This window comes from Impatiens glandulifera, chromosome 3, assembly GCF_907164915.1.
Source record: "Impatiens glandulifera chromosome 3, dImpGla2.1, whole genome shotgun sequence".
Lineage (NCBI taxonomy): Eukaryota > Viridiplantae > Streptophyta > Magnoliopsida > Ericales > Balsaminaceae > Impatiens > Impatiens glandulifera.
This window is the reverse complement of record NC_061864.1, coordinates 7,955,992-7,979,078: the sequence shown is the minus strand read 5'-3', so window position 1 is coordinate 7,979,078 and position 23,087 is coordinate 7,955,992. Positions and strand designations below refer to the sequence as shown.

The 23,087-nt window shown below is 29.9% G+C and overlaps 3 protein-coding genes across 3 annotated transcripts; all 3 read right to left on the bottom strand.

Annotated features, from left to right (window-relative positions):
• Positions 1–4,129: 4,129 nt before the first annotated feature.
• LOC124930797 (receptor-like protein 46) lies at positions 4,130–6,682 on the bottom strand. The gene has a single exon (XM_047471154.1). The coding sequence runs from the start codon at positions 6,675–6,677 to the stop codon at positions 4,212–4,214; it is 2,466 nt and encodes an 821-aa protein (XP_047327110.1). The 5' UTR covers positions 6,678–6,682; the 3' UTR covers positions 4,130–4,211.
• A 7,284-nt stretch (positions 6,683–13,966) lies between these two features.
• On the bottom strand, positions 13,967–17,182 carry LOC124932503 (pumilio homolog 12). The gene is made up of 8 exons (XM_047473148.1): positions 17,017–17,182; positions 15,341–16,483; positions 15,107–15,269; positions 14,866–15,029; positions 14,540–14,798; positions 14,340–14,450; positions 14,179–14,265; positions 13,967–14,103 (listed from the first exon to the last, which is right to left on the bottom strand). The coding sequence occupies exons 2-6, from the start codon at positions 16,450–16,452 to the stop codon at positions 14,343–14,345; spliced, it is 1,806 nt and encodes a 601-aa protein (XP_047329104.1). The 5' UTR covers positions 16,453–16,483; positions 17,017–17,182; the 3' UTR covers positions 13,967–14,103; positions 14,179–14,265; positions 14,340–14,342.
• A 345-nt stretch (positions 17,183–17,527) lies between these two features.
• Positions 17,528–21,808, bottom strand: LOC124929122 (ruBisCO large subunit-binding protein subunit beta, chloroplastic). Its single transcript, XM_047469398.1, has 15 exons — positions 21,658–21,808; positions 21,044–21,293; positions 20,833–20,958; positions 20,577–20,714; positions 20,222–20,317; positions 19,865–20,107; positions 19,543–19,777; positions 19,249–19,418; positions 18,897–18,974; positions 18,724–18,795; positions 18,515–18,619; positions 18,258–18,350; positions 18,082–18,174; positions 17,868–17,991; positions 17,528–17,779 (listed from the first exon to the last, which is right to left on the bottom strand). Exons 2-15 carry the CDS (start codon positions 21,281–21,283, stop codon positions 17,766–17,768), a joined length of 1,827 nt encoding a protein of 608 aa, XP_047325354.1. The 5' UTR covers positions 21,284–21,293; positions 21,658–21,808; the 3' UTR covers positions 17,528–17,765.
• Between the last annotated feature and the right edge of the window lie 1,279 nt (positions 21,809–23,087).

Sequence of the window (23,087 nt, the reverse complement as noted above, 5' to 3'; positions counted from 1 at the left end):
TCTCTCTCTCTCTTAACTTTTTAACATTGAAGGGGCAAATAGGGAAACAAGGGAATCCAAAGGACAAAAGTGTGAGAAAAATGCTAACTTTTTTTATTTTCTTTGCATTAAACTTTTTATAATTATTATTTTTATTATTTATTAATTCATACATTTATGAACTCACCCAAGTAATAATACTGAATTATAAGAAGAATAGAAATTATGGGTTCAATTTTTACTTAAAATATTTTAAGTTGAAATGAATATAAACTCGGAATGTCAAATTATGCTAATTTCTTATAAAAATATATATATATATATATATATATATATATATATAAAGAAATTAATAGTATTAATAAATAAATAAAAATTAAAAATATAATTACAAATCTTATAAACAATTAATATCCCAAATCTTGTAGATTGTACCAGCAGTAAATTGATTGGTGAGTAGCTGTCTTTCAATTTTACCCCTATCTTTTAAAATAATTATAGCAACAGTAACTTTTTGTAACCATATTCCAATTTTACCCTCATTTTCAAAAAATTATAGCTGCTGTAACTTTTTGTGAGTAACTATCGTTTTTTAATAAAAGTAAACAAAAATAATAACAACAAACCATGTCACATATTAGATATTACGGATAAAAAGCAACTCATATAATACTGGCACATAAACAAGATTAAAAGATTAGTGAAAATCTTGATTGATTAATTAATTAATGTGTAGCCGACAAAAACATTAGTACTTGTAAATATCCTCTGCCAATTTGACGGTCAAACTACTGTCCAATATGGGCTTATATATATAATAGTTTTTGTAATTTACTCAATTATTCAACTTTTTTTACATTATCAATTCTGATTTTGGCTTAATAAAAATAAATCTCAGATAATAAGTTAAATTGCTGACATTTAAAAAAAAAATTATTATTTTGTGTAAGTTAACTCATTCCCTATAAGCATTCATTAAATTTTTCAATTTAAATTAGTGACATATTATTGGGTTACATATATAAGATTAATTCAATATTAACATAACTATAAAGAAAAATAATAGGGTTTTGTTGGAGTAGCTAAATTACTTGAGACGGGTCTTCTACGTTAAGATTTTGGTGGTTTCAAGTAATCAAAAAAAATAAATAAATAAGATCAATTTTTTAATTTCATTTATTAGATCAAATATTTACTTAATTTTTCATGTCTATCTCAACAATATCTTAAATTCATCCCAAAACTTTTTAACCCATCATAACTTCAAACCCTAGATACATCATAGTCCGTTACACCCTTTAAATTATACTTTTCTTAGTAAAATAATAATTTAGATAAAAGATTTATCAATTGAGTTATATGTGTTATTTATTGTTATAAAGTTAAAAATACAAGTATCATTTTAATTGTGTATTATATTAATTATATATTTATTTGTGAAGCACTTAGCTAGCTAGGCACAGTTTCCATGAAGTGATTAAATTAGGGAAACAAGACAAGCCAGTCTATGTCCTCTTCCATCCAACCAAACGACCTCTTAATCAAAATCCCAATGCACTGTTTTTCTTTCTATTTAATAAATAACCCATTTTTTAATTTCATTTTACTATTACATAATTGTTCAAAACTATAATTATTATAAACTAACAATTGATAAGAGATAGAAAGAATAATCTTTAATTATCTGTTAATCCTAAAGAATAAATCATCTTTATTCCCGGAGATAACCACCCATATCAATATGGTTCTTTTTGATTATTTTTTAAAAAATAAATTTACCAAACTTTCTAAAAAATCATAGCTTTAACTTGACTCGTTATAATGTCATCATCAAAAGCTTGAAGAATCTAACCTCTTTTTGACAATACTAGACACAAAGGAATCATGGAAAGTTGCATTATAATTTGCATCAATCAAGGAAATATTAAGCAATCTCTAATTATTTTGGTGTTAATTAATAGTTAATTATGAGAAACTGTGCACTTTATGGCAAATTAAACGGTTAAGATTGACATGATGGGATTCTAATTAAGAAATATTTAATCATGACAAATCTTAATTTATAATTTCACCAAACTATAGTCTATAGATAATATCTCACTATTTTGGTATATGGGTAACGTAACGGACAAGTACTTAGGGAACATATTGTATGGAAAAAATCATATGACAATAACCTTGTAATACAACCGTTTCATTATATATTAATAATTAGAAATTAATGGTATTTTTTTATAAGTTCATAATTATTAATGATTTGCTTTTAGTGGGGGTGGTGGGTCGCATTTGTGCACATAACAAATGACAGCCAAAATATATATTCTTTTCATTTTTGTTTTATATTAATAATAATGATCATGCGCTCCCCCACCTTACTAAAGTTATTATTTCATTGATAAATATTCAGCTTTTTGTATCCATTTTTAATTTATTTTTTTATCAGAGTGGTAAAAGAAATTATAATCTACAATTTTTTATTTTTTTAAATATTTTAGTTAAATTTTCCCCTAACAAGTACAAATAAAATTACTCTCATTTTAAATTTATAATTATTAAAAATAATTGTAATAATAAAATAATAACATTTAAAAAAAAGTAGGAGAGAAAGTGGCCTACCATGCATGTATTCGTAAATTGGGTCCAATGGATTGGGAAATCGATGCCTCTATTAATTAATTAAAAAAAAGTTACAAATTACACAAGTCAAGTGGACATCTAATTAATTAATTAATTAATATTTAGTAGGAGGCTTGCTAGGCTAGATAGCTAGGACATTAATAGATGATGCCTCGGACTTATAATTTGTTTCTGATCTTTGTCTACACAAAATCAACAAATGTTTTGATATCATTGTTTTTTTTTTGTTTTAAATTAAAATCTTGTCATTAAATTAACCAACTCATCAACTACATTGAATTGAATGTAATATTAATCTTGAAAAAAAAAAATACACAATCCAACGCATAACATTTTACTGAGTATTAAGTTAGAACTTTGATTTGTACTAAGAACATACTAATTAACTTCAAATAAATTTTGATAAAAAAAATTAATAATATAAGGAATTTGTTAAACATTCCTTGATGCTGAACTATGTTTGATTATTATTTTTGGGTATGATATATGTACAAGAAAATTTATAATATGTTGGAGTTTGAACTTTGAAAAGAAATTATATTGGGCCTTCTATCTATGGACAAGGCTTATAATTGTCATTCAAAAATGGATTCAAATTAATTAGTTATAATGTTTATTTCATAAGTAATCCATCTTAAGGCTCCAGTCCAATAATTTCACTTCATCAAATTTCAGCTATGCCAAATTACAAGATTCAAATTCAGTTTCACTTTTTAGAAAGAAAAACTGACTTTGCAAATCTTGTATAAAACTGCGGCTTTTTAAACCTCAATTTAACTTGTAATATGTTCAGTTCATATAACTTTATTTATAAAGGTACCATTAGTTTGCGTTTCCTTAATATTAACTTATCCAAATATTTATTTTTATTTTCTTGCTATTTTTAAAAGAATCTCTAAAAAAATAATAAAAATTTGAATTTCATATTTTAATGTTTTTTTTAGTACAAAATGTGTCTTGTTTATCTTTTCTACTCAATTTGAGTAGATGTTGTATTTTGTTCGATTCAACACCTTGTTTAATCAGATCGAATTTTTATAATTCGAATAATACTTTTTTAATATTTTGTGGGTTGTTTGTTTGCCCGATCCTACTTAATAACTTTTTTAGTAAGCCTATTTTTTGACTCTCCTAGAGAGTATATTCTTTATATCTTCCTATTAGGATAAATATTATAATAACAACAAACTACACAAATATGACATCAGATTTATAATAATTTTTAACAAATATAAAACTATTTAAATTGATATTTAATTAGATAATTTCTCGTTGTTTTAATTTGTAAATATTATTTTTTATTATTTGTTAATTAATTTTGGATTTGTATCTCTTTATAAAAAAAAAATCAACTTATGTTAGAGTGGTTTTTTTCATCTCATAAGTAATAACTAGATATAGATTTTGTTTTAATATTCAATAAGTTCTTCTTATTAGCATCATATTGAAACAAATTATGTATAACGATATGTTTTTATTTTATTCTTAGTCTTATGTTTCGTGTCATTGTATATTCATTCTAATAATTTTTATTATAAAATATATGTTTTTAATAATAATAATAATAATAATAATAATAACTCAGGCTAATTTACTTAAGGTCGGCGACGCCTTTGAGTTCGTTGAGTTTTCCGGCCGGCGAAACAGGGAACAGGCAGAGCAATTCCGGTGAAATATACAACACCGATTGATGCGAAAAAGCCAACCGGAAATCCAATTGCAGTTGCTTCCCACGCAAACCATGATTCCTTCTCTTCTTCATCCTTCCCCCCGTCAGGCGCCGTCCTATCGTCTTCTCCGGGACATCTCACCTGAATTTGTACTCCACACAGTCCGCTATTATTCGCATAGATTTTCGGATCAACCATCGTGTTCATTTGTCCCCCTGCCGGAATTCGACCAACGAGCTCGTTATTGCTCAGTTCCAGTATCCCTAGTTCTTTCAGCTTTGAAAACGTTTTAGGAATCGAACCGGATAGCTTATTGTTCGACAAATCCATGGTCTCCAGACTCTCCAGATCTCCAAAACTCGAAGGTATTTCGCCGGAGATTTCGTTAGATGAGAAGTTAAGCAGCTTCAATCCCTTGAGATTGCCTAAAGAATCTGGGATTGTTCCGGATAATTGGTTTCTCGATAGATCAAGCAAAGAGTATATGGATAGGCTTCGGCTTGACAGACCTCTAATGGATTTTTTCCAGTTCACTAGAAGGTCGTTGAACTCGATGGAGAAGGTGAATACGTCTGAGATTGACGAAATTATCTCCGGCGTATCAATCATTCCGACGAGATCTCCAAGCTCTTGAGGAATCTCTCCGTTGAGTTTGTTTAAAGACAGATCTAGAATCTGAAGACCTGTGATGTTCGAAATGGATTTTGGAATCGGGCCGTCGATTGTATTGTTTCTGAGATTGAGAACTTGAAGGGTTGAAACTTGAGAGAGAAATTCCGGTATCTCGCCGGAGATTTGGTTGTCATGTAGATCGAGATGTTCGAGCTTCGTGAACCGGGTTAGGTTTCTCGGCAGACCGCCGGAGAATTTATTTTTCCCCAATGAAAGAATACGAGTTTCGGAGGAGAGCTTGGTTGGGACATCGCCGGAGAATTCGTTGGACGATAAATCAACGAAAGCGAGATACCCATTCGGGTCGAAGTCCGGGAACTTCTCGCCGGAAAATCTGTTCCTGGATAAATCAAGCAACAGTAGCCTGGATATGTTAGTAACTGATTCCGGGATTGAACCTGAGAAGCCGTTATCGGCTAACATGAGGATCATTATCTCTGTAGCAGCTCCTATATTATCAGGCAGCTCGCCGGAGAAATCGTTACGAGAGAGAGCAAGAACCGATAAGCTTTTGGATATAAAGAGACGAGGAGGAAGAGTGCCGTTGAGTTTGTTATCCGACAGGATGATACTACCGAGGTCCATTTCAGACAGCCATTTCGGCAATGGACCATGAAGATTGTTTCGGCTCAAATCGAGGAAATTGAGGTTGGTCTGGGTCGAAATCCATTGTGGGATTTCGCCGGATAAGCCACAAGAACTGAGAGAGAGACGAGAAAGCATGCATTTGGGTTCAATCTGTAGATCGTTTCTCCAAGTGAGATTACTGATTCCGCCTAGGAACAGTTCCGTTAATGACTCCATATCGAATAACCATGGTGGGATTTCTCCGGTAAGCATATTCTCCTCAAGATGAAGTGTTTCCAATTTGGTCATATTTTGAATTGACAACGGAATTCCACCGCTTAGGCTGTTCTTGTTTAGTGACAGAATCGTCATATTGGTGAAATAGTTTCCAATCTCATTTGGGATTTCTAGTGAAAGAGAATTCCCTCCAAGATCAAGCTTTTCCAGTCGGTTCAGATTCATCATTTCTGCGGGAATTCCGCCGGAAAACTTGTTCTGCCTAAGAGACAGTGATCGTAGCTGGGTTAAGTTACCGATTTCTCCAGGGATATTCCCCCGGAGAGAATTCCCATCTAACGTCAAAGTCTCCAAGCTCCTAAGATTACCCAATTCAGAACTCAGCAGCCCGTCGAGAGAACTGCCGCTCAAATCCAAATAGCTCAAGAATCTGAGACGAAAAAGCTGAGAAGGAATTGGGCCGGTGAAGCGATTCTCCATCATGTCGAGACGAACCAATTTGGTGAGATTGGCTAAACCATCTCCCGGAATTTCACCTTTCAAGTAGTTGGATGATATGTCTAAGAACATTAGGCTCCTGAGATGGAACAGAGGTGCCAGAACTCCACTAGTCACTACTGGCCCGTACTCGCCGGGAGTGATAGAGCTAAGGTACAGTCCGATCACAGGTCTCGCCGGAGACTTTAAATTCTTGCAGACGACTCCACTCCAGCTGCAGCAATCGGAAACAGGGTCCCATGTTTCAAAGGCGAAAACGGTGGAGGAGAGATTGATGAAGTTTGATTTGAATTGGAGGAGAGACTGTTTTTGTTCATCTTGACAAGAGAGTGAGAATGAAGGGAAGAATAATAATAATATGATCAAAGGTGTTATCATCGTCGTCACTGTGGCTGCTTCGATCTTTATCTTCTTCATTTCCCATTTACAGGTAAAGGGGGCTTTTATACCCACAATTCAATAGGAGCATCCTTTAATCAAATCAAATCATTTTAATTTATTATCGGAAATAATGGTCAGTTTTATCATCGAACTATAACAAAATATTCACATATATCAACTAATTTTTGTTCGTTCATATTATTGTACAATAATTGAGTTTAATGTTCATCTATGTTCAGGACAAAAACATCCAAATCCGTTAAGGTTTTCCATTAAATGAGACATGTGATTTACATGTCATTTTTTAAAAATTAATATATATTATATTTTTATTTTTATTCAATATTTTAAATAATAAAACTTAATTTATATTTTTTAAAGTATTAATCAAATAAATTATATATTTTGAGAAGTATTTACAATAATTCACTTTATTTTAATTAATATATTTTTAATATTTATTTTTATTTACATTTCTAAATAATAACGCTAATAAAAGTAAATGTTAAAAATATATTAATTTTAAAAATAAAAAAATTATTGTTAGTGTCTCTCAAAATGTTTATATTATTTGGTTAATGCCTTTAAAAATATAAAAGTTTTATTATTTAGAAATTATGAATAAAAAAATAAAAATATAATATATATTAATTTTTTTTAAAATAACAGAAAACTTAATGGAATTGGATGTTTTTGTCCAGCAGTGACATAGATGAACATTAAACTCAACTTTAATAGTATAAACGAACAAAAATTAGTTCAATGGTAAAATTGACATTCTTCCCATTTATTATCTATACTATTTTAAAATATTAAATATTAAAAATATTTATAAATGACTCAACCTAAATTTTATTTTATTTTATTTAAGATTGAAAGTTTAGACATTATGACCTCAATTTAATATGATTAAAAGTTTGATCTCTTATAAAAAAAAAAATTGTTCAAAATAAGTTATTATTTTCGTAAAATAATTTTCATTTTCTATAAAAGAATCAAATTATAATAGATGGATTGGTAGTGTGATACATCAAATTCAAACTAGCCAAAAAGTCAATTGAATAGGTGGTGAAGAAATATAAATTATATGTAGTTGAATCCACACAAATATTAATAATTGGTGGTAATTGTTTACTATTATTCATCCTATTGAAGTTACTCCTGGACTTGTTTGACTAGGGTTATTTTAAATTATTATTGTTTTTTTTTAAGGAAAAAATAGTTTATTTAGAAATTGAGAATTTGGTATTATTAGTAGGAATGGCAACGGGTACCCTACCCGTCGGGTAGTAAAGTACCCATCCCCGAACCCGATTTTTAAATTACTACCCGACCCCGACCCCGACGGGTATCTCTATTTATATCTCCATCCCCGATTCGTCGGGTACCCGATCCCGGGTACCCCATTACCCGATATTAAATATTAGAAAATTATATTTTAATTAACTAAAACAATATAAATTAAATATAATAATATATTACTATAAAATATAATTAACCTAAAACTATTAATAAATATTATATCATTAAACAATAAATAAAAAAATCATTCACACTATATAATATAAATTCATCCATACTAAATCATATAAATTCATTCATACTACAAAAATACAAATAAACTTAAAAGTGATAGAACATAATTCTTAATTAAACACAAAAACTTCAAAAATCATCAAATTAATTTTCTCATAAAAAGCTTCCATCTTGAATAAACTTCTTAAACACAGGTAAATTACAACCTACAAAATCAATAAATAAAAAATCAACATTAACAAATACAAAAAATAGAATTAAGATTAAAGTATTTAACTAATAACATACCTCAAATCAAATCTTCGACAAAAATAATAAATAATATATTGAACTATTATTCCCTAAATATAGTTAAACATAATATTTAAAAAACTCTTTTATTTTTGAACTAATATATTTAACTAAATATGAGGAACTTTTAATATTCCTTAAAAAACTGTTTGACCCTTTATTTTTAACTTATAAAAATAAATAAATTTATTGTATTATTTTATTAAATTATATACTATTTTATAAAAATTTAAAAATATTAATATTCTATTATAATTTACAACTCTAGTTTGTGAGTTGTGAAAATTCATCTAACACTGGATAAATTTATACAATGTTTAATAACTGAGACATATTATATATATAATGAAAGTATGTCATATATATCAATTATATATATATATATATATATATAATAAGAAAATGTCTAGTAATCAAGAAATTCCATATACTAAACAAAAAGTGTAGAAATAATGAAAGTATTACTTACCTACTTATAGAACTTACAGAAAAAAATAACTTTATTATTGTTAAAACGGAAGAAGAAACTACAAAATAGAGATTGAAGATTAAGTTAATAAATAAATATAAGATTGTAAAAATTGAAGAACTACATGCATAACTTTATTAAATGAAAACATTACTTACTTGCATAATCATGTAACTTATGTGGTAGAGATTAAAAAATATAACATTTGTTGTGTTGTTGGAGACTTTGAACAAAAACTAGAAGTAGAAGAGTGTTGAAGAAGATAGAAGTTGAAGACTTGAAGTAAGGTTGAATGGAGATATTATGAGAGATAAACATTTATTACAAATAAATGAAATAATGTTAAGCGTAATGTGCCTAGGAAATGATGTTAAGCATGATGTTGAGAGTAATGATAAAATAATTAATATATTTATTTAATGATATTTAATAGCTACAATTTGTGACGTGGAATTTGATAAGTCACTTAAATTTTATTAATATATATATTAATATTAATATATTCGGGTATCGGGTTTGGGTTTCCAACACTCCCCATCCCCGACTCCGAACCCGATCGGGTACCATTTTTCACTCCCCATCTCCGATTCCGAATCCCAACCCGATTTAAAATACCCGAACCCGAGCATCGGGTACCCAAGGGTATCGGGCATACGGATACCCATTGTCATCCCTAATTATTAGTGGTGTCATAAATGAAAGATGTCTCATTATTTGAATGGACTTAAAATTTAATAAGAAATAAATTTTATTTTTTAATTTTATTTTGTCACATAATTCCTAACACTATTAATGACATCAAATTCTTAGGAAGATTCAAGAATCTGAGTTGGAATGGACTTGAAAAAATTTATGATGAACTTAAAAAGTAAAGAAAAAATGATGATAATACGAGTATGTATAAAAATAAGTATTATTTTAAAAATTATTAAATAGTGTATTAAATTAAAAAAACAAAGAAATTATAAGGCAATGATACCCTTTTTTTTAATTTTTTTTAATGATCCGTCCATGGTATAAGAGTATTATTAATAATATATTTGCAATCTTAATTTGAATATATTTATTTATAAAAGAAAGTGAATAATTTTGATGATGGTTTTGAGTTTATTTAATTGATATGCAATATTGTTTGAAAGAAGAAAATACTGTTATTAAGGGTTAATTTAATACCTCATATAAACTTAAATAAACTGTGATTACACAATAAATTGTTGTGAATAAATAAAATTAACTATAATTGAGCTTATAGTAAATAAGATGAATAATCTGGAAAAAAAACACTAGAGCGATTAAACTTATTAATATTTAATGTGCATAAACTTAGTACTATGAAACATATAAGTTGATGTAATAAGCTAAAAAGAAGAGATGAATTAAATTAATATATCCTAATAATATGTTTTAATAGTTGATATTTTATCGAAATTACTGTCAAATTATGTCACTTTTATTATTATTATTATTATTATTATTTTAAAATATCAAAATTATGATGTTTTTTTATAATATATGGACCATTTTAAAATGAAAAATAAATAAATTATTATAGTTAAAATTGAAAATATTTAATATATTTTTTTTAAATAAGTGAGAAGCTTTTGGGGTCAAATTTAAGATTATGTTACAAAAAAAATTAGATAATTTTTTTTGTCAAATATTTTGTTAATTATTTTAATAAAAATTTGATATCAAGCAAGCTCAAGTTTATATATATATATAATGTACCTTTATTTATTTGTTACAACTTACATATAGTCAAAAGTCAAAAGTCAAAGTATACACATTCCTTCACCTCAACGAAAAAAGGAAAAAAAAAATGTAAATTTAGACTATAGTGTGCAAAATCAACGGCATAAGATTCCACCTAGAAATCATGATCGTGGTACCACTATCACCTAAGTTATGTAATATTTTGTTTAGTCAAAAAATAATTGTAAGTTCTATTTATATAAAATTTAATTCAAAGTAAGCCAAAAAATTCAAATATACAATAGTTTGGTTTGTGATTCAATTTTTATTAAAAATGACTTAAGTTAGAAATTAAGAAATTGAAAGATAATAGGAACTTTTTAAATGAAAATATATATTATTTTGATTGTAATTGTTTTGTTGATATCAAAATTGTTGTTTTTCTTTTAAAATTATAGTTTATTAGAATTTAACTTGTCCATTTTCCAAATTATCAATTTCCTTTATCAACTTAATTATTAATTTAAAACTCTGTCATTATTTAATTCTCTCATTTAAAATATTTTCAAATCATAACTCAACTATTCTCATTAAAAAAATAACCACTATTTTTATTCAAATAATTTATTTTACAATAAGTTAGGCTGAATAAAAAAAAAAGGTAGATTTGAAAGTTAATTACTAACTATTTACATAAATAAATGTAGCATCTACATTCTTCCTACTTACATGATTAGAAAGAATGTGTGATCGTGATTGAATCACTAGATGCTTCGTGTTAGTGTTAGGTGAGTCAATGACTATCATCAAATCATGTTGACTTGTTTGTTTTGTTTAAATTTATTTGAAAAATATTAATTGGTATTAAATTTGATACATATATTCTTTTTTCTTTTTTTTTAAGATTGAGAAAATATGTTTTTATTTTAAAACAAATTTAAGTTAGTTTGGTTTGAGTTTATTGAAATAAACTGATTACTTAAAATGCTGAGTTGTGGTGATTGAGAAAGTGTGTATTTTTTTTTTATAAAAAAAAGACTTAAATCTATATATATATAATAATGCTTAATATTTAAATTGTTCTGATTGCCGAGTTGAGAGATGTGCTTAATTTAGATATATATGTGAAAGTAAATGGATACTTGGGTCGGATTATGGGTTGACCCGTCCATAAACTTAAAACGGTTAAAAATAAAATTAAAAATGCTATAAATTTGGTTTGAACTTGCAACCTAACAAATCAAGTACAACCATTTAAGCAACTAGGCTAATAACACTTTGTTTTTTTAATTCAACACCAAATTTGATGAACCCGAGACATTTTAACAATATAATTTCAACTTTTTAACTAACTAATATATATATAATGATGCTTAATTTTTAAAGTCTCCTGATTACCGAGTCGAAAGTTGTGGTTAATTTGGATATATATGTGAGAGTAAATAGATATTTGGGTCAGATTATGGGTTGACCCACTCATAAATTTAAACGGTTAAAAATAAATTTAAAAATGTTATAGATATGGTTTGAACTTGCAACTTAACCAAACAAGTCAACCTTTTAACCAACTAAGATAATAACACTTTATATTTTAAATTAACATCAAATTTGATGAACGCGGTGATTCATCAATAGTTTTTAATCGGTCATAATTCTCTTTTGACTCCGCGCTATAGATTTCACTATTATTAGTGAGCAATAATGGAAGAATTTCGTCATATTTATAGAGACATGAGACATAATTCATATGGATATAGTAAGTCTCGTATGGGCTACTTTAATAATAGTTTTTACATTTCTCTTTCACTCGTAGTATGAGAAAGAAGTGGACTCTAGAGGTCAAACTAATTGAGTTGAAGAATCAAACTGTATCAATTGTTTTAGAGATCGTTCTGCAATGTGAGTGTAAATGGATACTTGAGTCGGATTGTAGGTTGATCCGCCCATAAATTTAAAAAGGTTAAAAATAAAATTAAAAATGCTATCACATTTTTATCGTAATATTTTTTCACGATTTTTATATTATTACCCGTATTTGCACGGGATAAATGCTAGTTGTAATAAAATATAATAATAAAAGATATATGTATTTTAATTAATGAATCGAGTAATATGATTAATAAGAAATTAAATAAAATAATATTTAATTATAGTTATGTTTTAAAAAAATCTTAACACAACAAAATTTTATAAAATAATAATATATAATAATAAGTTTTAAAAATATATTAAATATTATTTTAATTAAATTGAGTAATATGACATTAATAATGTTTTTTTATCGTGTATGTATTTGTAAATTAAAAATGCATACCCTTCAATATTTAAATTAAGATTCAATTAATTTTAAAAGTGAAAAAAAACTACATAACAGAATAAATATATATTTTTTAATTAAGAAGAGATAACATGACACCCTATATCTATTATCTAGTTTTCGAACTCATAAAATTTTATTTTTTCAAAAAATTATTTTAAAATATGCTGTAAATACTAAAATTTTCATTTCTATTAAAAATATACTTGGAATAAACTATATATATATATTATAATCTAAACACTTTAATTATCATGTTACATCTATATTTTTATCAATTAAATAAATTATTATTATTAAAAATATTTTTAATTTAATGTTTTATTATTAAATATTAATATATTTTAAAATAATTTAATAAATCAACCGAAATAAATTAAGTGGTTGTAAAAAAAAATATATGAAAAGAGAGTGGAGATATAATTTTTTTTTATTTATTTTCTGTGTGAATCAGATTTTGCCACCAAATCATTATTTTTCAAGAAAAATAAAATTTTAAGCCAAATAATATTGTGAATATATTTTATAAGAAAAAGTTGACAAGAAATCTTGTGAGACAAACACTCGTGACTGTCCTGTCCTTTCTTCTCACTGATTTAGTCTCCCATTATTCTCTTCATTTCACATCAAATTATTAAACGCGTACATTCTATTTTTATTAAAATCACAAAACTAAATTATCCCTATTCTTATATCACATTAATGAGATAACCCTATATAATTAAATGATTAAATTTTCCAATCCTTAATTCACCACTAATGATCATTCAACACTAATTAATCACCACTATAAGATAATAAGAGAAGACTTACTACTCAAATATGGATGCTCCTATACAAAACAAAAATAATCAAAACCACTGAAAATTAGTCAAGGCCGAAATTTTCATAAATTCAATTAAATATCCGAGGATTAAGGAAGCCCTCCTTGGATGATAACGAACTTGTATAAAACAACAAAATGATACGACGATCAGTTTTGATCGGTTATGTTACACATTAGGTTATTATTGAATTATTATTATTATTAACTGAGATTGAACATTTTAATTAAACAAGAAACTTGTATGCATCAGGTTTCCTTCTCCGATCAGTGAATACAGTTCCACGATTCTTGTACACCATTATACCTTATCTTTATTCTTTCCAAGAAATGCCTGTCAAAAATCAACACATAATTCATCATTGTCGAAACTTAAACAAAACTAGACAAACAAATAATATATATATACCTTTAGCTTTTCTGGTGAAGCTCTGAATAGCAATTAGTAATCTTACAAAAACATAGTAAAGCACAAACTAAAGTTGATATCATTTTCCTGAATCATAAGCAAAACCAAATATCAGTTCTTTTCATAAGAACAGCACGATGATTATATGCATGCATACCCACAATTTAATTCCTGAAACCGTCGCATAAGAGTATCTTCTTCCCGAATGGGCTTGTCCTTAGCATAGGTATGTAGGGTTCCAATGCTGCCATCAATTTCTCATGAACTTCTCCCTGCTTATTATTATTATTATTATTATTAGCTAGCTTAGAGATCTATATATTTCACAAGACATAAATTAATAATTTTATGAAATTATAACCTCTGAATTTCTTAATCCTGCTTGGATGACATAATTGCCAAAAGGGTCTTGCATAATCTGATCAAAGTGTGGATTGCTTATCAACTCCTTGATAATACTGGCTTGATGTTCTTCTCCGGTATATTTCAGACATTTCTCAACCACATTACTACTATATTTCTGCATAGACAAACATCCATATCTTCCCTTTAATTGATCAAGAATATAACTAGTTGCCCACACCACACGATTCTCCAAGATGAATTGCACGACGTAGTTTCTGTAAATAGAGAAAATAAAAATAAGAAAATCTTTCCCCACATGGTAAATTCAATCTATATATATACCCAAATTGATCTTGGGAGAGAAGCAGAGTATTTGAAGTGATTTCACATATCAATTGAGCACTTTGTTCGCCACTTGACATGCTTAGGCACTTCTGTAATACGCAACAGCCATGGCGATCCGTCGCCAGTTCAATACAGTGAGAAGTTGCAGCTTCAAAGAGGAACTGGCAAAAATAATTAACCCAAACTCATCATATATTCAAGTTCAGGGGATATTCATGTTTGTAAAAAACACGTCTACCTCAATGTATTCGGGAGTCAAATACTGCAGACATCGCTGAGCGACATGGTTTCCGTTTATGTTCTTCATTAAAGTTACTATACCCGGTTTCAGAGATGAAACAACCATGGAGAACTGTTCTCTTGTCCTTAGAGTTTCGATAACTTTTTGTACAGCCCGAGTTCTGTGTTTGAAAAAAATTTATATTGAGTTACCAGAATATAAATTGAATGGAGGGGAGAGTGAGGAACAAACCCGTGCATGTCGCAGGAAATTCTAATCAAATCCCCTGGATTTCGAGTGATGCAATGGAGTATTTGCATCTGTTGATCTTGAGTACAAACTTCAAGCAGCTTTTGAACAAGATAATTTCCAAAAGGATCAGTCATTAGCTCAACAATATGTATAATAACTTCAGCAGATATCTTCTCAATCTCTTCTCGGTTTCCTTCTGTAAACTTCTTCTGCAATGATCGACAACCGTGTTGGTCTCTCGCCATTAAATATATCCTTCCAGAAAGTTGTTCTGTTTTCGAATAATCCAAACTTTTTTCATTTGTGAGACGATCATTTTGTCTTTTCCAGCAATTTCGATCCAAAGGACCAATAGGCATGATCTGATTGGTTGTTTGCTGAAAGTTCTGGCTCATAACTCTAACCGGATACCTTGTTTCCATCTTTTGATCACAAAACTGTTGCTGCATGCAAAAAAACTGCTGATTCGTCCTGCAGCCACCATTATTTACATGTCTCCATGTAAGATGAGGAGATTGATTGTCCAAGAAATAAGGTTGAGGTTCTGTCCTATGAACTGGCATACAAGAAAGAAACTGTAAACCATGATGATGAGTAAACTCCATGGAAGCAGAGTAGTTCTCAATTGTCTGCTGTTTTTCAAGTTCCTCATGGCTGCCCAATTTTGGTTCAAATCCATTATATGAATAGTTTTGAGAATAAAAGTTCAAAGAGGACGGTTTCTTCAACCAATTGTGACTTCGTCCTTCTGCAATCGTGGCAGTATCGAATGATCTAAAGTCAATCGAAGGAGCGGGTAGTGTTTCACGCCTTGTGGATTCATAGAAGTTCAATTCTTCAAATGCAGCTGCTAAAGACTGCTCTGTTGGGAGCTCCCGACGTTCTTGTTGCTGAGTTTTGTAGCCACGACTGAGTTTTCCTTCATGTATGAAAGACAAAGGCCGGTTTTGGCCAAAATCAAATAGTGTGTCATCACACAAAGACACTCCATTAGAAGGATTGACAAGTTCAGTGTCCAAATAATTTAGATTCAATGAAGTAGCATCTGGAATTTCGCAAAGAAGCTTCTCAATCTCGTCAAACTCGATTTCAGTCATTAACCCTTTGTCCATATTTGTGATCGAAGAATATTAAAAACAACACCTATTTTAGGCATAACAAGAAACATATCAAAATAGAACGAAGATTAATTATAACAATGCATGAGATGATTCTGTAGAACTAAGGGCAGCTGGAGTATCTTTTCAAATAAATCTATCTAAATCATTGAAAGGAAATGAATGCAAGAATACTGATGATCTATAATCATTATAATATACATTCATGGGAGCTAAGAATTCATGAGATGATCAATGTGAAAAGGTGATACAATAACACCAACAACAACGACAGTCCACCAGCCAACCGGCCGGAAGCTTTCTGAAAAAATAATAAACAAATAAAAATCCTCGATTTCGACGTCCCAAAAAAATTATTGGATGAAATAGAAAAACAAAATCATACCCACAACATAGAAACTGATAACCCACAATAATGCAATTGCAAATCGTGTTGAAGAAAACTAGAATCGACTAAAATCAGAAGAAAATTAATTAACCCATGTGAAGAAACGACCACGATCACGATCACGATCAAAACCGAAAAATGCAGACGAGGGAAAAGAAAAGAGATAATACCTACTACGAGTGAAATGCAGCGCCGGCCGGCATCAGAGACGATGAGATTGTTGTTGTGATGATGAAAAGTGATTTGGGTTTCACATAAAATAAGAATAGATTGTTCGATGAATTTCAGGTTTGATCTTAGGAGGCGGCGTGGGAGAGTGGTTGTTCTTCTTCTTCTTGTTCTTCTTCTTCTCACTGATCAGAGCGACTGAAGAAAGAGAATGAGAGAGAGAGTGAAATGGAAAATATAGAAATTATTATAATTATTATTATGACATAATTGTAACATATAACAAACCAAAGCTTCAATTTTTTACCCATGCACCATTATTTTCTCTTCTTCCTTCTATGTTTGGTACGTTATTGGTTTATGGTCAGCCTTTTTGCATGATACAACAATTACATACTTCCAATATTAAAAATAGACAATGAATGAATGTGGTTGTCCCTACAACCTTAATTTAGCTTCCTAATACTAGATCTGCCAAATTTTACATTTTTATTTAACATAAATTTGATAATTTGTGAGAATGAGCATATAACCTTTATTTTCAATCAATTCAATTACAAAAAGTCAGTCATAAGCCGCCATTGAAAAGGACAACAATAATCTCACCTCAAATACACACACTAATTCAACATCTACAAAAATTATTCTAATACAATAAATAATAATAATACAATTTCCTTCTCCTGTAAGCGCCAATTCATTTGGACTTATACTCTGTCTTAATCATCAATCCACCAAGCTACCAGTTTGTTTAGTAACCGTATCCTGCCATTTCAAAAGCAATCCAGCAAGAGTTTTAGAATCTTGAGTTTATTTTACATATATAAAAAAAATACAACAATAATCTAAGTACCTGAATTATCCATTGGATTTCCAGCTGGAATGGGTTCCGGTTCCTTTATCTCCACCACAACACAGTCTGACATTAAAAATGTTTTTGCAACCGAAGCAGCATGCTCCAAACAACACCGAACCACCTGAAACATAAACGGAAATATCTTAAATATTTATCTCAAGTGCCAAGAAAAGGAATCGAGAAGAACATAATCCAACGACGACAGGCTCACCTTGGTTGGATCTATTATACCAGCAGCCATAAGATCCTCATACTTTCCAGTGGCAGCATTATAACCGTATTTCGGGTTGTCATTAGCAAGCACCTAAGTAGTAAAAGAACAAAACATGTAATGTTAAACATCTATGTTATGATCAATCAATTTTCAAGGGTTGAAGTGTTAAAAACCTTTTCGCTGACAACACTTCCATTAACACCAGCATTTTTGGCAATTAACTTCAATGGATAACTTAGAGCTCTCTTTACGATATCTGCTCCAACCTGCACTTAGTTTTTTTAGGAAAGAAAAAATGGGTCAGATAATTTTATCAGTTTTGCTCAAACAGAAGAACAGTTTCAAGGAGTAAATTCCAGGCAAATTGGAAAACATGGCCAGAATCTGATTTCAGATATAGAACAATTCAGGCAGTCATGTAGTAGACAACCTTTTCCTCATCATTTGCAAGGGTTTCCTTAATGGCATCAACTTTTGAAGCTAGCCTCAGTAGGGTGCATCCACCACCAACAACAATGCCTTCCTCAACAGCAGCCTGTAAAGGACATTAGAATTTGAAGTTAAGTAATAGCTGAAGAAACCTCTCCATAGCATATTCATAAGGTATAAATTCTACTAGTTTCAAGAAAAAAAGCTCACCTTTGTAGCATTAAGAGCATCTTCTACTCTCAGTTTCTTTTCTTTCAGCTCTGTCTCAGTTTGAGCTCCAACCTTAACAATTACAATGTCAATCAATACATATTTTCCAAATAATTGAAGGGTTTGATGATCATAGAGCTTAAGTCATTGAGACTATTAGCTGAAACTGATACCTGAATGACTGCCACACCACCAGATAGTTTTGCAATTCTTTCGTTGAGTTTTTCCTTCTCGTATTCCTGGTCTGCTGCCTGTTTAGTACACCACAGAGTCAGAACCTTAGTTAAAAAATATTATTTGAGTTTGTTTACAAGAACAGGAAAAACTCAAGATTTTAGGTCTGATATCTCATGTTCATCCAGATGAGATCACATTTGGAAACAAAAACATAACAAGACACAGATCCAAAAATTTATTGGTGGTTCCTCATTTGAAATGGATTCAGATCCAGAAACCAAAAGTGTTTCTAGATGGGCCTATTCAGGATCTCGGATCCACACACACATAAAAAAAGAGTAGATGTACCTCTATCAAGTTCCTAATCTGTGCAACACGCTTGGTTACAGCATCCTGTGTGCTCCCATCCCCGACTATAGTTGTAGTCTCTTTAGTAAGCACGATTTTAGCAGCATGCCCCAAGACTTCTTTGCCGGCTTTGTCTAAGGTAAGACCTACTTCTTCCCTGATCACAGTTCCTGCATGCAAAGAAGACAATATTATTGCTTTCTAGTGACATAATATTGGAGAAAGCTTCAATAATCGCAGTAAAAATTGTTAAAACACACAAAATTACAGTTAGAGAAACTGAACGTAGTTTACCTCCTGTTAGGATTGCTATGTCATCTAGATACTGGCTTTTTCTTTCTCCAAAACCAGGAGCTTTCAACGCAGCGATCTTCAGTGCCCCTCTTAGCTTGTTTACAACTAGAGTTGCCAAAGCTTCTTGTTCAATATCTTCTGCAATTATCACAATTGGGTATCCTCCTCTAATCGCATCTTCCAAGACATTAATGAGATCTCTCGCATTTGTTATCTTCTTGTCAACAAGTAGAAGCTAAAATACCCCCAAAAATAGTATTTCAACATCAATCACGGCAGAAATGGTAAATTCAACCAATATGACTATGGAAAGAATCCTTACTTTACAGTTTTCAAATTCAACAGCCATTTTCTCACTGTCTGTCACAAAGTAAGGTGAAATATAACCACGATCAAATTGCATTCCTTCAACAACGTAAAGACTGTTCTCAGCACTCCTCCCCTCTTCTAGAGTCACTACACCCTTCCGTCCCACTTTGCTCAATGCTTCTGCGATCATATTTCCCACTTCGTAGTTGTTCCCAGCACTAACAGCAGCCACATCCGCAAGTTCACCATCTTCAACCTGTACAGTGATATAGCAGTTAGAAGAAACCTTTTAGTCCATTATATTTGAAATCACAACATTTAATAGAAGCACCCGCAATTTTGAGCAATCTTAAACTCCCAAGAAGTTTACCTCTTTCGAAATTTTCTTGAGCTCTAATACCAATGCTTTTGCAGTCTTCTCAATTCCTCTAGTAATAAGAACAGGGTTGGCCCCAGCAGCTACCACCTGAAAAGCAAGAAAACTTAAGAAACCAAAGTTTTATACTTTTCGAGCTAACCAGATTTTTTCCCTGGAGGAGGCTAGCACATCGCCACAACAGTCATGAACCCCACTTCAATCAAGGTGCTTATAGTGTAAATCAAACATGAGACCTCAATCTCTTAATTTCAAGACTCTTACCACTTGAGCTTCCCTGAGTGGGTTATAATTTGCTATGTTAATGTGTTCAGCAGATAAAAAACAAGTACATTAGATTCCAGACAACCTTGACACCTTCAGCAATAAGACCCTGAGCAAGAACAACAGAAGTTGTTGTCCCGTCACCAGCCAAATCATTTGTCTTAGCAGCTGCTTGTCTAACCAATTTTGCCCCAATGTTCTCTACCGGATCTTCCAACTCAACCTACAACAGCACACCATTCAGATAAATATAATTCTAACCAAGTATCAATAAACTTGTAAGCTCGAGCCTAATTCAAAAAAGGATGGAGCTAACAAATAGTTCTCAAAGAGATACATACCTCTTTGGCCACAGTGACTCCATCATTAACAATTTTCGGGGAACCATACTTGCTCTCTAGAACAACATTCCGACCTTTTGGACCAAGAGTAACCCCAACAAGATCAGCAAGCTTATTCACACCGTTCTGACAATGTCACAGGGACAAAAAAAAGAAAATCGTCAGGGAAGAGACCCAAGATGATATGTTACCAATCAATGATGATACTCACTTGCAACTTTTTAATAGCAGAACCATCCTTGTTGAAATGCAACTCCTTTGCCATGGCACTGATTCTTACAGAAGATGTTTTATGAGGAATAACATGCTGTCTCCTAACAAAAGAGCTCGTGCTTATAGAAGCAGTTGAGGACAACCTGTCTGACGAATTTGGAACTTTTCTATTGCTTGTAAGAGAACTAGGTGCAGCAAATGAACCCGCTGACAACATAGTTGAGATTGTAGAGGCCATCGATTCCCAACTAGAACCCAAAACGAAAACCTCACACAGTTAACAACAAATGCAAACCAAGAAACAGATGCAGAATGTAACCCATAATTCTGAAGAGACGAATAATTGAATAGACAAGCGCAATGGAGTAAAGGGATATGATTTTGCACTATTTCAGCTAGTCTACCAATAATACCAACTGAAAGTTCAAGAATTCAACATAATGGATAAGACAAACACTTTCCCTTAAATATATCGCCATTCAAAAACAAGTTATATGAACTGGAATATGTGATTCTCAAGAAATCTTTGGAAATGAATAATTACAGAACCCATATATACAAGCAGCATGAGATACAAATAAGTCGAAATGGGTAATGAGAAAGAGAGATTACCGGAGAGATAAGGAGATAAATGGAAGCTCGACAGTAAGCAGTATGAGAGAGAGATATGGAAGAAGGTTTACTACTTATCAATAAAATGGAGGGGGGGAAGAAAAGGGATATCTTTTTGGAATTTTTATCTCTGAGGGAGAGCAATCTGGACCGTTCGTTAGATGACCGCTCAAATATCGTCCGTCCTTGGAATATTCCAGAACTTATCTATATTTTGAATATAATTGTAACTATAATTGAATTGAGAGCTCAATCTTAATTTATTTTTTTACAATTAAAATTATAAATAATCTATTTGAAGTCATTCACTTCAAATTAGTCATGTCAATGACCTCATCGGATCGGATATATGAAGGAATTGGATCTATTCGGATATTTAATTTCAATTTCGGGTCATATATATATATATATATTTCTTCTTACTCAAAATTAGTATTTATTATTTTATAACAAAATATTATTTATCTTTTATAACTTCTTGCTCAATTAATATAATATTTTATTAAATAAATTTATTAATGGGTGGTGTATTAGATTGTTTTTTATATTATATAAGTAATTTAAAATTATGTTAAACATGTTAAAAAAAATATATTGATAAATGAATTAAAATTAAGTTGTTGTTTAACAATAAAAAAAATAAAAATATATATTAATTTGATAAAAATATGTTAAATAATATAAGAACTAATCACATTTATATTAAAAAAAGTGAAACTTAGATTAAACGGCTTTGAAAAATACTAATCGAGTCAAATTATTTTTAACTCGTCAAATAAATGTTAAATATAAAAAAATATGTTCAAAATATAATAAATATAATTTTAGTTTTAATATTTTTTTAATGCACTATTTTTAATTTTATAGCAAAATTTAAATTTATATATAAAAAATATTATATGTTTGATTTATGTGTTTTATATATTAAAAAGTAATATTATTTTGAATATCATTATAAGTATTTTATTTTATTTGTTGTATACTGTAAAGTATTAACATTAATTTGTATTGGATGTATAATTTTTTAAATTCTAAGCTCATAAATTTATCATTTCTACACTAACTTATTGCATGGATTGAATTTAATAATTAATTGGTAGTTGTATTTATTAGAGGTTGAATAAATTATTAAAAATATGGGATAATTAAATATTAATAATATTAGTTATGAAATATATTTTTATTAAAAATAATAATAATAAGTAGATAAATGAAAATAAATAATATGAGATTAAACTAACTCCTGCCTTATTTCTTTTTATAGGTAAACTCAAACGGTCAAACCAAACAGGCCCAATAAATTAATTATTAACAATCCAAACAGACCGGTTGGTTTCTTCTTTCTTGGGCTGAAGTTCCTGGGCCGCGAGAGAAAGGAAGTCTTGATCGGAATTGGCGGATAAATCTGATTCTTATATTTTGAAGAATTT